Here is a 13,625-nt window from a genome sequence, read left to right as displayed (position 1 = left end):
TTGGGTTCCCATGTGGCGCTGTGTTACAGAAAATAGTACAATAGAAATAATGGAACCTATGGGAAAAACATGTTTAGCAGCAAACCACAAAAAAACCAGTAAAAATCGAAACAAAAGTAGTTAGACAATAGACAATAGGTGCAGGAGTAGGCCATTCTGCCCTTCGAGCCACAAACAATAGCACAGTCTAAGTAAATGTTGACCTGGTTTAACTGACTTGTTGTATGGTATTATATTTGCAATTCATCAGAATCCTCAACTGATTACTCTCGATTGGCATCTATACCTGCTTCTGGATTAGTGGCACTGGAAGAGCACAGCAGTTCAGGCAGCATCCCAGGATGTATTCTTGATGAAGGGCTTTTGCCCAAAACATCGATTTTACTGCTCCGCGGATGCTGCCTGAACTGCTGTGCTCTTCCAGCACCACTAATCCAGAATCTGGTTTCCAGCATCTGCAGTCATTGTTTTTATCTATATCTGCACTATATTCTAGCCAGTCTTCTGATACCATCCAGTGGTAACACTGCACAAGACAGATCCCAAAATGAAACATGCCTTGATAGATCAAGGGCTGAATCTCAACTGCTTTCACTGCGTGTCAGTTTTGTCAAGTTTCTCCAGAGGGTTTCACATTGTGATGCTTGAGGAGATCTCTCACTTATTCTACAAAATCCACCTGGATTTATTACCCATCCCATCCCTTGGTGTACCTCTCTCACATTCTAGTCCTATCATATCATGTGCCATTTCCAAAACTGCTTAACACTTCCTGGATATCCCAGAATTGACCAACATCTGTACTGCAGGTTGCACAGTATCTTTAAAAAGATACTGTGCAACCTGACAAGAACTGTCAGTTCTGAGCTACCCTGCTTGACTCCTGACATTGGCCCTGGATGCAGCAGACAATGGAAAATTGGTCCCCTCTTTTGGGCAGGGAGATGGAGATGCTGATGGGGATGGGGTGATGCAGAGGCAGGACACCCTTTCCCCGAGGCCAGAGGATACCATTCTATTGGAACCACACCAACCTGGACCAGGGTTACCATCCAGGCCAGTGCAGTTTCAACCATTTCAAGGAATGCACAGAATGTAGGAAGATGACCAATGACCGTCTCCACTCTGCCAGTGAAAGTACCACTATCTTCTCATTGATACTCACATTCACTATCACTGCTACTGTACCCACCATTTCTTGTAATATCGTCCCTACGTACTTTCATCTTTGCTAACATTTTAACCTAACCCTGAATCTCTTACGCACAACCTATTCACACTCTCAGGATATCTCCACACATGCACCACAACAGTGTGCCTTTCTCTCTCTCTCACTCACTATGTTCAGAGTTTCCTGACCCTGACCACCCAGAGCAGCTGACTGACCATGTCCAAACCTCTATTGGTTTTGTTTTGCAGTTGGTAACCACAATGATAAGTCACAAACAGATTCACAAGAGCCTGCAGATATTCTTTAACATCTAAACATACTTTTTAAAACATAGAGAGGAATAAAAACTCTTTATACAAACAAAACCAAGTTTCAAACTGCTCAACACTGCCCTTTTACTGTTATTCAATTCTAGTATAATTTCACTCTTGTTTCTACTTTAAGTTTTAGATTAACAGATTTTCTGTTAACAGCTCCTTGTCCTCAGGCTGCAGAGGCATTTTCACAATGCTTTTCCAAGTCCATTAGCACAAACATTTCACAAAGCTCTTCACAAGAAGGCACATGAGCCAAGTGAACATGTGATGCCGATGCAGAGTCCAGTCCTCCACAAACCACGACACCCAGTGCTGGGCATGAGAATCGTGTAACAGCAAACAGGAGTCTGCTTTATAAAGAAAGCTGGCAATTCACAAATTGTGTTTACGAACATACTTTATACGAGAATTACCTGCTCGTACAAACGCTATCACTTTCTTGGAGACAAGACCAACTGCCAATCTCCACTGCATTTCCATGGCAATATCCTGCTAGATATATTAATCAGTCTACCTGTCCTGAGAACCAAGATTGAGAGTTAACTGTTTCTACTGCTCCCCTTGGCAATAATTATCCAATCAGCACTTTCTTCTCATGCTGTGGTTGCGCCCCTGATCTCCCCCCCACAAGTTGGTTTCTCATACCTTAGTCTTTGAGTGCAATACAAAAAGTTTCAACTTCTTGACTACTTTGAGAAATGTTTAAGTTTTGTACTAAGTAAATATTTACACTAAACACACAAATTTAAGAAATAAGGCATAAACATTTTGGTTAGGTAGACTGTCAACTTCATAAGAAATTGTAAAATGTTTGATTTAGAAATGAAATCAAAATTCGCTTTTCTCTACCATTTATGTAGAGGGAATGCATCAGAATTTCTGCAGATTATAATTCTCACTTTCAAGTAAATTCCTAACACAAACGCTAAGTTGTGCAGTTTTATATTTGTTTATGCAGTCTGATCCGCAGTAAATTTATCCCAGAACAAATATCCTACCAATGAACTGTTCATACATTTCAGATTGTACACTTTTACCTTGTGAACCAATACTCAGCTATTGTATATCATACTATTCCCAAGACACCGTTGTAACTGAAACAAATGTAGTACACCACAGCCTGAGCCTACATCATCATGAAGATGACAATTGAACTTTTCAGCATATACCCCAACACATTCTACCCAATCTCTCCCCATTAGACAACCACAGGAAAAAATCTACTGAACCTTAACTGTATCTATTTTAAGGTGAGTATAGCATAGAATACAGAACATCGAACGATACAGCACAGAACAGGCCCTTCGGCCCACGATGTGCCGAACATTTGTCTTAGCTTAAGCACCTATCCATGTACCTATCCAATTGCCGCTTAAAGGTCACCAATGATTCTGACTCTGCCACTCCCACAGGCAGCGCATTCCATGCCCCCACCACTCTGTGGGTAAAGGACCTACCCCCTGACATCCACCCCAGCATACCTTCCACCCTTTACCTTAAATTTATGTCCCCTTGTAACACACTGTTGTACCCAGGGAAAAAGTGTCTGTCTATCTATTTCCCTGATCATCTTACAAACCTCTATCAAGTCACCCCTCATCCTTCGCCGTTCCAACGAGAAAAGGCCTAGCACTCTCAACCTATCCTCGTATGACCTATTCTCCATTCCAGGCAACATCCTGGTAAATCTCCTCTGCACCCTCTCCAAAGTCTCCACATCTTTCCTAAAATGAAGCGACCAGAACTGCACACAGTACTCCAAATGTGGCCTTACCAAGGTCCTGGAGAGCTGCAACATCACCTCACGATTCTTGAATTCAATCCCTCTGCTAATGAACGCTAATACATCATAGGCCTTCTTACAAGCTCTATCCACCCGAGTGGCAACTTTCAAAGAGCTATGAACATAGACCCCAAGATCCCTCTGCTCCTCCACCTTACTAAGAACCCTACCGCTAACCCTGTATTCCGCATTCTTATTTGTCCTTCCAAAATTGCTTGGTCACTTCCTCGAAGAATTCAATAAGACTTGTAAGGCAAGACTTACCCCTCATAAATCCATGCTGGCTGTCCATAATCGAGCAGTGTCTTTCCAGATACTCATAAATCCTATCCCTCAGTACCCTTTCCATTACTTTGCCTACCACTGAAGTAAGACTAACTGGCCTGTAATTCCCGGGGTTATCCCTATTCCCTTTTTTGAACAGGGGTACAACATTCGCCACTCTCCAGTCCCCTGGTACCACCCCCGTTGCCAGTGAAGACGAGAGGATCATTGCCAACGGTACTGCAATTTCCTCTCTTGTTTCCCACATAATCCTAGGATATATCCCGTCAGGCCCGGGGGACTTGTCTATCCTCAAGTTGTTCAAAATGTCCAACACATCTTCCTTCCTAACAAGTATCTCCTCTAGCTTACTAGTCCGTTTCATACTCTCCTCTTCAATATTACGGTCCCTCTCATTTGTAAATACTGAAGAAAAGTACTCATTCAAGACCTCTCCTATCTCTTCCGACTCAATACACAGTCTCCCACTACTGTCCTTGATTGGACCTACACTCGTTCTCATCATTCTCATGTTTCTCACATACACATAAAAGGCTTTGGGGTTATCCTTGATCCTACCCGCCAAAGATTTTTCATGCCCGCTCTTAGCTCTCCTAATCCTTTCTTCAGCTCCCTCCGAGCTATCCTGTATTCCTCCAACGTTCTGTCCGAACCTTGTTTCCTCAACCTTATGTGAGCCTCCTTCTTCCTCCTTACAAGACATTCAACCTCCCTCGTCAACCAAGGTTCCCTCACACGACCATCTCTTTCCTGCCTGACAGGTACATACATATCAAGGACACGTCGTATCTGTTCCTTGAAAAAGTTCCACATTTCAACGACATCCTTCCCTGACAGCCTGTGCTCTCAATTTATGCTCCTTGGGTATATCCTTGGGTAAGAAAACGAAAACTTTATTTTAAATATGCTGCTGCAATCACCTAGATTCTGAGAAGATTTTATGTACCTGAAGTCCCATGCAATTAAAGTCAAAATATTGACTTTCCTTTTTATTACTTGATGTAGGTTCATATAAACATTCAGCGATTTGTATACAAGGATGCCCAAGTAGGTAATTCTATTCTTCCCCATGTTACATTCATCTGTCAACATTTTCCCCTAGTTGTAGCCAGCTATTCGAAATGCGTATTAAATTCAATGAGGGAATCAAATTTAATATTTACAAGTTTGCTGATGTCAAAATTAAATGGGACTGAGTGGTGAGGAGGATTAAAGCAGCTCACGGGCAATTTAAACAAGTTGAATGGGCAAACATATCAGAAACTGTGCAATATGGTTAAGTGTGAACATGTGAACTTTGGTAGGGGAAAAAAATACTATTATTAAATTGTGACAGCATGGGAAACATTGATATACAAAGGGACATCAATGTTTTTGTACACCATTCACTGAAAGCAAGCATGCAAGTGCAAGAGTTTTTTGGGGGTGGTGGATTTGCTGCCTTCATTGCAAAAGAGTTTATGTACAGGAGCAAGAAGGTATCATTGCAACTGTATACTGAGACACCAAACCTGCATTATTCCTTCCAGTTTTGCTCTCTTCATACATAATATGCTTACGGTAGAGCAAGTGAAGGTTAACCAGACTGATTCCTGAGATGGTAGATTTGTCATATGATGAGGATTTGGTTGACTGGGCCTATTATTTACTGCAGTTTAGACAAACGAGAGTCGATTACATCTAAATATTATGGACAAGTTGAATGCAGAGATGACAGTGTCCCTTGGTCATATGATCTCAGGAAATGTAACAATCCATTATGGATTGAGATGAGGAGACACCTGTGAAATGCTCTACCACTGAAAGCTGAGAGGGCCAAGACACTGTATATAATTAACCAATAAATAAATAATTTATAAAGACTAAACTCTCAAAAAGGCATAGGGAGGGAGCATGGTACTGAAGTAGAGAATCAGTCACGATCATGTCAAATGGCAGTGGGCTTGATGGGTCAAAACTCCAGTACACAACAGGTCATACTGTGAACAGTGAATGTAATAGACAAGATTGAAAGGAATACAGAGAAGACCAGAAGGTGGCTAATGGCATGCCTTTATTTAAGAAAGGTTGTAAGGAGAAGCCTGAGAACTATAGACCCATGAGCGTGACATTGGTGGTGCGTAAGTTGTTAGAGGTGATTCTGAAAGATAGGATTTAGTTACATTTGGAGTGGTAAGGACAGATTAGGGATAGTTAGCAGTTTTGTGCGAGAGAAATTGTGTCTCTCAAACCTGATTGAGTTTTTAGAGGAAATAACCAAAGAAATTGATGAGGGCAGAGTCTCTGGCGCTGTGAGGCAGCAGTGCTAACCACTGTGCCACCGTGCCGCCCACAAATTGTGTCTCTCAAACCTGATTGAGTTTTTAGAGGAAATAACCAAAGAAATTGATGAGGGCAGAGCATATATGTTGTTTACATGTACTGTATTAAAGCCTTTGACAAGGTTCAGCATGGTAGACTATTAGTAAAATTTGATCACATGAAATTCAGTATAAGCTTGCCAATGGACTTTATAGTAGGAGACACAGGGTGGTGGTGGAGGGTTGTTTCTTGGACAGGAGACCTGTAACTAGTGGTCTTCCACAGAGTTTGGTACTGTATCCACTTTTATTTGTCATTTATATAAACAATTTGGATGAGATTATAGGAGGCGTGCTTAGCAAGTTTGCGGATGACATCAAAATTGGTGAGATAGTGGACAATAAATATGATAAAAGATTACAAAGAGATCTTGATCAATTGGGTCAATGGGCTGAGGAGTGGCAAACAACTAATTTGGATGAAGGAGAGGTATTGAAATTTGGTAAAACAAACAAGCACAGGGCTGATAAAATGAATGGTAGAGCCCTGGGTAGTGTTGTCGAACAGTGACACCTAGGGGTTCAGGTACATAATTCTTTGAAATTACAACAGTTCAGGTCCTTCAGTCCTTGATGCTATGCTGACCTTTTATTCTGCTTTAAGATCAGACCCCTACATACCTTTCATTGTACTATCATCCATATGCCTATCCAAGAGTCACTTAAATGTCCCTATGTATCTGACTCAATTACCCCCTTGCAATGCATTCCCTACACCGACCACTTTACACAGGTTGTAAAGAATCCACCTCTGACATTTCCCCTATACCTTCCTCCAATCACCTTAAAATTATGCCCCTTGTGATGGCCATTGCTGCCCTGGGAAAAAAGTCTCAGACTATTCAGTCTATCCATGCCTCTCATCTTGTACACCTCCATCATGTCACCTCTCAACCTTCTTTGCTCTAATGAGATGGGTCTTAGTTCCCTCAGTCTTTCTTCATAAGATATGCCCTCCAGTGCAGGCAACATCCTGGAGAATCTCCTCTGCATCCTCTCTAAAGCTTCCACATCTTTCCTATAATGAGGTGATCAGAACTCAACACAATATCCCAAGTGTGGTCTAACCAGGACTCTATAGAGCTGCAGCGTAGCCTCATTGCTCTTAAGTTCAATCCCCCTGCCAATGGAAGCCAACACACCATGCGCCTATCAACTTGGGTGGCAACTTTAAATGATCTATGTTTGTGGACCCAAAGATCGCTCTGTTCCTCCACATTGCCAAGAATCCTGCCTTTAACCCTGTAATCTGTGTTCAAATTCGATCTGAAATGAATCGCTTCACACTTTCCAGGTTGAACTCCATCTGTCACTTATCAGCCCAGCCCTGCACCCAGTCAATGCCTCATTGCAACCTACTATAGCCCTCCACACTATCCACCACTCCACCAACCTTCATGTCATCAGCAAACCTACTAACCCACCTTTCCGCTGCCTCATCCAAATCATTTATAAAAAGCAGAGTAGAGATCCCAGAACTGATCCCTGTAGAACACCACTGGTCACCAAGCTCCAGGCTGAATACCTTCCATCTACTACCACTGTCTATTCCTGTATCCCATACATCCTTACTTTCTGAATGAGCCTACCATGATGACCTTATCAAACACCTTGCTAAAAATCCATGTACACCACATCCACTGCTTTACCTTCATCAATGGGCTTTGTCACATCCTCAAAAAATTCAATTGGGCTTGCCTCTCACAAACCCATGCTATCAAACTATGGTTTTCCAAGTAAACATAAATCCTGTCTCTCAGAATCATCTCCAATAATTTGACCAGCAAAGATCTAAGGCCGACTTATCTCTAATTAAGTTAAGGCTGCATTTAGCATGCTTGCTTCAATTGCACAGACCTTTGAATATAAGAGTTGGGACCTCATGTTGAGGTTGTACAGGATGTTGGTGAGGTGCCTTTTGGAGTACTGTGTTCAGTTCTGGTCACCTTCTATAGGAAGGATATTATTAAATTGGAGGGGGTTCAGAAAAGATTTGCTGGGAATGGAGTTTGAGTTATTAGGACACCGCCCCCCCCCCCCAAGAGTGTAGGAGGAGGTTGAGGGGTGACCTTATAAAGGTTTATAAAATACTGAGGGGCGTAGATAAGGTGAACACAGCAAGGGCTTTTCCCTCAGGTGGGGGAGTTCAAAACTAGGAAACAGATTTTTGAGAGAGGAGAAAGTTAAAATGTACACATGGGCATTTTTTTTTTTAAAAAACACAGCGGTTTGTGTGTAAAATGTGCCAGAGGAAGTGGTGGATTTACGTTCAGTTACAATATTTAAAAGATATTTGGATAGATATATAAATAGGACATGTTTGGAGGGAAATGGCACAAATGATGGCAAGTGGTAGGAGTTTAGTTTGGGAACATGGTCGGCGTGGACTAGTTGGACCAAAGGGTCTATTTCCATGCTGTATGACTCCACGACTCTAAATGGCCCATTCCTACTTTTATTTTCTACGTTGAAATGGTCCTTAGCCTTTTGTAGTCTCTTTACATCAGAGATTCAGCTTATTTTCTAGCAAGCTTTGCAACAAATGTTAACTTCAACAATTCATAAAATTCATTACCTTCAGACTCCTGGTTGTCTAAGAAAGGCGCTGGTCCCCATATCCTAACTGTACCATCATCTGAAGCACTAGCCATCATGGACGGGAGTTGTGGGTTCCAGCTAACACAGTTTACAGTACGAGTGTGTCCTGTCAGTTCTGCTATTGGCAATTCGCTCCGCTTGTGCCAAATATAAACCTTGTGATCTACAAGAGATTTTCTTTTGTTAACATACAAATTAAAGCATTGTTTCTGTTCCTCACATGCAGATCCAACTCAATTCACAAGTTAACTTAAATGTAAAAGATTGAGCTTCTCATTAACACCCCACTGCAGTCTCCAGACTAAGCAGTCAGATGAGTAATCTACTCAGCCACTTCCTTCTCAATGATCTTTAAAGAGGCAAATATATAATAGTATTTAGATGCAACCTACCAAAAGTGCAAATTTGTGCTATGTGCTGGTAATTTCCCACCCACCCCCAAAAGGGCCAGTTTCAAACATTTTTTAATATATAAAATTACTGCTAAACCTCAATTCTAGTCGATGGCCACCTGTATAAACAGAATGGGGACTGAAAGCATTCCATCAGCCATTACCACAATTAAAGTGCATGTAACAGTATTTTTTAAAAAAATCACAAGCCAAAGTTCATATTTTAGAAAGAGATTTGTTTCCAAACTGTTAACCTTTGCTATTTGATTTAATCTGCATTTGGAGAGGCACAGATTAATCAAGAACAGTCAGCTTAGTTTTAAGGGGACATCATATCTGAACAATTTGTATGAATATTTTGAAGAGGTGAACGGGTATGCTGATGAGGCAATACATTTGCCATAGACTACTTGGACTTCAAGGTTTTTGAAAAGGTCCCACATGGAAGACTCATAGGAAAAGTAAATGCCCATGGGATCAAAGGAAATTTCGCTAACTGGATCTAGACTTGGCTCAGCAACAAGAACCAAAGGGCGATGGTTGAGGAGTGAAAGAGACCAAAAGCCTGTGCCCAGTCTGTGTTCCAGACTGGAAGCCTGGGGCTCTGCAGGGCTCTATATTGGGGCCCTTGCTGTTTGCGGTATATATAAATGACTTAAATTGAATGAAGGAAGGATGATCAGTGAGCTTGCAAATGACACATGCATTTGGAAAGACAGGGTTTGATTAGAAGTAGTCAGCACGGCTTTGTGCGTGGAAGATCATTCCTCACAAATTTGTTAAGAGTTCTTTGAAGAAGTGGTCAGGAAGACTGATGAGGGCAGGGGAATAGACAGTCAATATGGATTTCAGTAAGGCCTTTGATAAGGTTCCACACGGTAGGCTGCTCCAGACGGTTAGATTGCATGCAATCAAAAATAAGCTGACAAATTGGCTTGATGGTAGGAAGTAGAGGGTAATAGTGGAAGGATGTTTATTAGAATGGAGGCCTGAGACTAATAGAGTGCCTGAGGGTGCTGGGCCCATTAGTGTTTGTTATCTATATCAATGGTTTGGATGAGAACGTACAAAGCATTTGAGATTTTTGTGAAGATTTGTAGCTCAGGTCGAGGTTCAGGTTGTAAATTTGCTCGCTGAGCTGGTAGGTTTATTCTCAGACATTTTGTCACTATGTGAGGTATCATCAGTGAGCCACCAGTGAAGTGCTGGTGTTCTGTCATGCTTTCTATTTGTGTGTGTTGGTCGGTTAAGGTGGATGATATCACTTCCAGTTCTTTTTTCTGAGGTTGATAGATGGGGTCCAAATTGATGTGTTTATTGATGGAGACCCTGTTTAAATGCCAGATCTCTAGGAATTCCCATGCGTGCCTCTTTTTAGCCTGTCCTAGGATGGATGTGTTGTCCCAGTTGAATTGGTGTCCTTCTTCATCTGTGTGGAAGGATACTAGTGACAGCTGGTCTTGTCTTTTGGTGGCTAGTTGGTGTTCCTGTACCCTGATGGCTAGTTTCCTACCAGTCTGTCAGATGTAGTGTTTGTTGCAGTCCTTGCAGGGTATTTTGTAAATGACTTTAGTTTTGCTGGTTGTTGGTACAGAGTCCTTTAGATTCATCAGCAGCTGTTTCAGTGTGTTAGTAGGTTTGTGGGCTACCATGACGCCAAAGGGCAAGTGTAGTGTGGTAGCCATTTCAGAGATGTCTTTGATATATGGTAGCGTGGCTAGAGTCTGAGTGTGTTGTGTCTTCTTGTTTGGGTTTGTTGTTGAAGAACCAACAGACTGTGTTCATCGGGTACCCATTGTTCTTGAATACGCTGTACATGTATTTTTTTTCTGCTGCTTGTAGTTCCTGGGTGATGCAGTGTGTTGTGACCCGTTGAGATAATGCCCTGATGCAGCTCCGTTTGTGGGTGTTGGGATGATTGCTCCTGTAGTTAAGTATCTGGTCTGTGTGTGTTCCTTTCCTGTAGACGCTAGTCTGCAGCTCTCCACTGAATGTGTTGTTGTTCTCTTGCTCTGGTGAAATTTATGCCAGTAAGGACATTGTTAACGATATTGTAGGTTTCCTCTAATTTGTCCCGCTTTGCGATGACAAGATGTCACCCACATAGCAGACCCAAAGCTTGGGTTGGATCGTGGGGAGGGCTGTTTGTTTGAGCCTCTGCATTACTGCTTCTGCTAGGAAGCAGAATATTGATGATCCCATGGATGTCCCGTTGATTTGTTTGTAGGTCTTGTCATTGAAGGGAAGTGGGTAGTGGGGCACAGGTCTACTAGCTTGAGGATGCTGTTCTTGCTGATGGGAGTTGGTGCTGTCTGGGTTTTGTGTCCTTGGTTTGTCTAGTAGTGAGGGTTGTGTTTCTTTGGCCATGCTGGTGTTAATTGATGTGAATCGAGCCATTATGTCGGCAGAGACCAGGACTTCGTACTCTATCTTGGGTGTCTTTGATGATGTTCAGGAATTCTTGGACGGATTGGGTAGAGTGGCGAGAGTCTTTTACTAGGTATTTCAGTTTACAGTGAAGTTCCTTTGCCAGCCTGTATGTTAGTTTATCAGGGAGTGAGACTTTGGGTCCGAGGCGGGGTCCCTCGTTTGTGTAATTTATAGAAGTGGCTTAGGTAATTCGTAGATGCGGAGTGTGTTGGATCCATCTGGTTTCATTCTTTGGAGATCTGTCTTGTTAATTTCGCCTGATTTACGGAGTTTCTTCAATGATGCTATGATACAGCTTTCTAGCTGTGAAGTCTGGTCTATCGCCACCTGTTGGTAGGTGCCGGTATCTGTAAGCAGTGAGTTCACCTTTTCAGAGTCTCTAGCCACACTACCATAACAAAGACATCTCAAAGATGATTATCAGACTACTCTGACCCATTGGCATTGTGGTAGCCCACAAATCTACCAGCACGCTGAAACAGCTACTGATGAACCTAAAGGACCCTATACCAGCAACTAGCAAAACTAAAGTCATTTACAAAATACTCTGCAAGGACTGCAACAAACACCACTTCGGACAGACAAGCAGGAAACTAGTCACTAGGATACAGGGACACTAACTAGTCACCAAAAGAAGAGACCAGCTGTCACTAGACCTCCTCACACACACATGAAGGAGGACACTTCAACTGGGATAACTTATCAATTCCTTGGACAGGCTAAACAGAGACATGCACGGGAATTCCTAGAGGCAGGCATTCAAACTGGGACTCCATCAATAAACAAATCTATTTGGACCCCATTTACCAACCTCTGAGAAAAAGAACTGAAAATGATATCACCCACCTTAACAGATCAAGACACAAATAGAAAGTGGGGTTGAGAGTCTAGTGCTGGAAAAGCACAGGTCAGGCAGTTTCCAAGGAGGAGAATCGCTGTTTTGGTCATAAGCCCTTCATCAGCAATAGAAAGCAGGGCAGAACACCAGCACTTCACCGGAGACTCACCGATAACGTTACCTAGCATGGTGACGAAATGTCTAAGAACAAGCCTATCAGCTCAGCAAGCAAACTTACAACCTGTACAAAGCAAAATTAGCAAGTTTGCTGATGACACTCAAATAGACAGTATTGTGGACAGAGAGGAAGGTTGACAAACAGGAGGCTGGAAGAATATAGCAAGCCAGGCAGCAACAGTCGACATTTGAGATGTAACCCTTCTTCAGGACTCTAGCCAAGTGAGGAAGGTTATCAGAATTTGCGGCAGAACCTTCATTAGCTGGTGAAGTGGGCTGAGAAATGCCAAACAGAGTTTAATATAGATAAATGTGAGGTCTTACATTTTGGAAAATCAAATCAAGGTAGTAGTTTCATGGTGAATGATAGGGCCTTAAGCGTGTACTAAAACAGGGTGACTTTGGAATTCAGGTTCACAATTCTCTGAAAGTGGATTAACAGGCAGACAGGGCAATGAAGGCGGCTTCATCAGTCAGGGCATCGAGTACAGAAGTTGGGAAGTTATGTTGCAGTTATTTGGGGCGTTGGCGAGGCCACACTTGGAATATTGCGGTCAGTTTGTCACTTCGCTATAGGATGTTATTTAACGGGAAAGAGTGTAGAAGAAATTCACAGGATGTTGCCATGACTCAACATTCTGAGTTATAGGGAAGGTTGGACAAGAGAGGAGATTGCGAGGGGGGTACCTTATAGATGTGCAGATCATGAGAGGCATGGATAGGGGGAGTGCACCCAGTCCTTTGCCCAGGGTTGGAGAATCGAGGACCAGAGGGGAAAGAATAAAATGGAACCCAAGGGGCAATTTTTATTTGAATAAATGTGGTATGCATACGGAATGAGCTGCCAGTGCAAGTAGTTAAGGCGAGTACATTAACAACATTTAAAAGGCATTTGGACAAAGACACGTATAGTGTCAGAATCATACTGCATGGAAACAGACCCTTCGGTTCCAACCCGTCCATGCCGACCAGATATCCCAACCCAATCTAGTCCCACCTGCCAGCACCCGGCTCATATCCCTCCAAACCATTCCTATTCATATACCCATCCAAATGCATCTTAAATGTTGCAATTGTACCAGCCTCCACCACTTCCTCTAGCAGCTCATTCCATACACTTACCACCCTCTGCGTGAAAAAGTTGCCCCTTAGGTCTCTTTCCCCTCTCACCCTAAACCTATGCCCTCTAGTTCTGGACTCCCCGACCCCAGGGAAAAGACTTTGCCTATTTATCCTATCTATGCCCCTCAATTTTGTAAACCTCTCTAAGGTCA

The 13,625-nt window shown here is 42.5% G+C and overlaps 1 protein-coding gene across 1 annotated transcript in view; it reads right to left on the bottom strand.

The window, feature by feature from the left end:
- The window catches only part of LOC122548559 (WD repeat-containing protein 26), a 101,054-nt gene that overhangs the window by 2,203 nt on the left and 85,226 nt on the right, over nt 1–13,625 (bottom strand). Inside the window, exon 13 of the mRNA XM_043687373.1 lies at nt 8,492–8,677. Within this exon, the coding sequence (XP_043543308.1) occupies nt 8,492–8,677 (186 nt within the window). The remainder of the gene's footprint in view (nt 1–8,491; nt 8,678–13,625) is intronic.

Source organism: Chiloscyllium plagiosum, chromosome 3, assembly GCF_004010195.1.
Source record: "Chiloscyllium plagiosum isolate BGI_BamShark_2017 chromosome 3, ASM401019v2, whole genome shotgun sequence".
Classification (NCBI taxonomy): Eukaryota; Metazoa; Chordata; class Chondrichthyes; order Orectolobiformes; family Hemiscylliidae; genus Chiloscyllium; species Chiloscyllium plagiosum.
The sequence above is the reverse complement of the archived record's forward strand: the minus strand, read 5'-3'. Positions and strand labels throughout refer to the sequence as shown.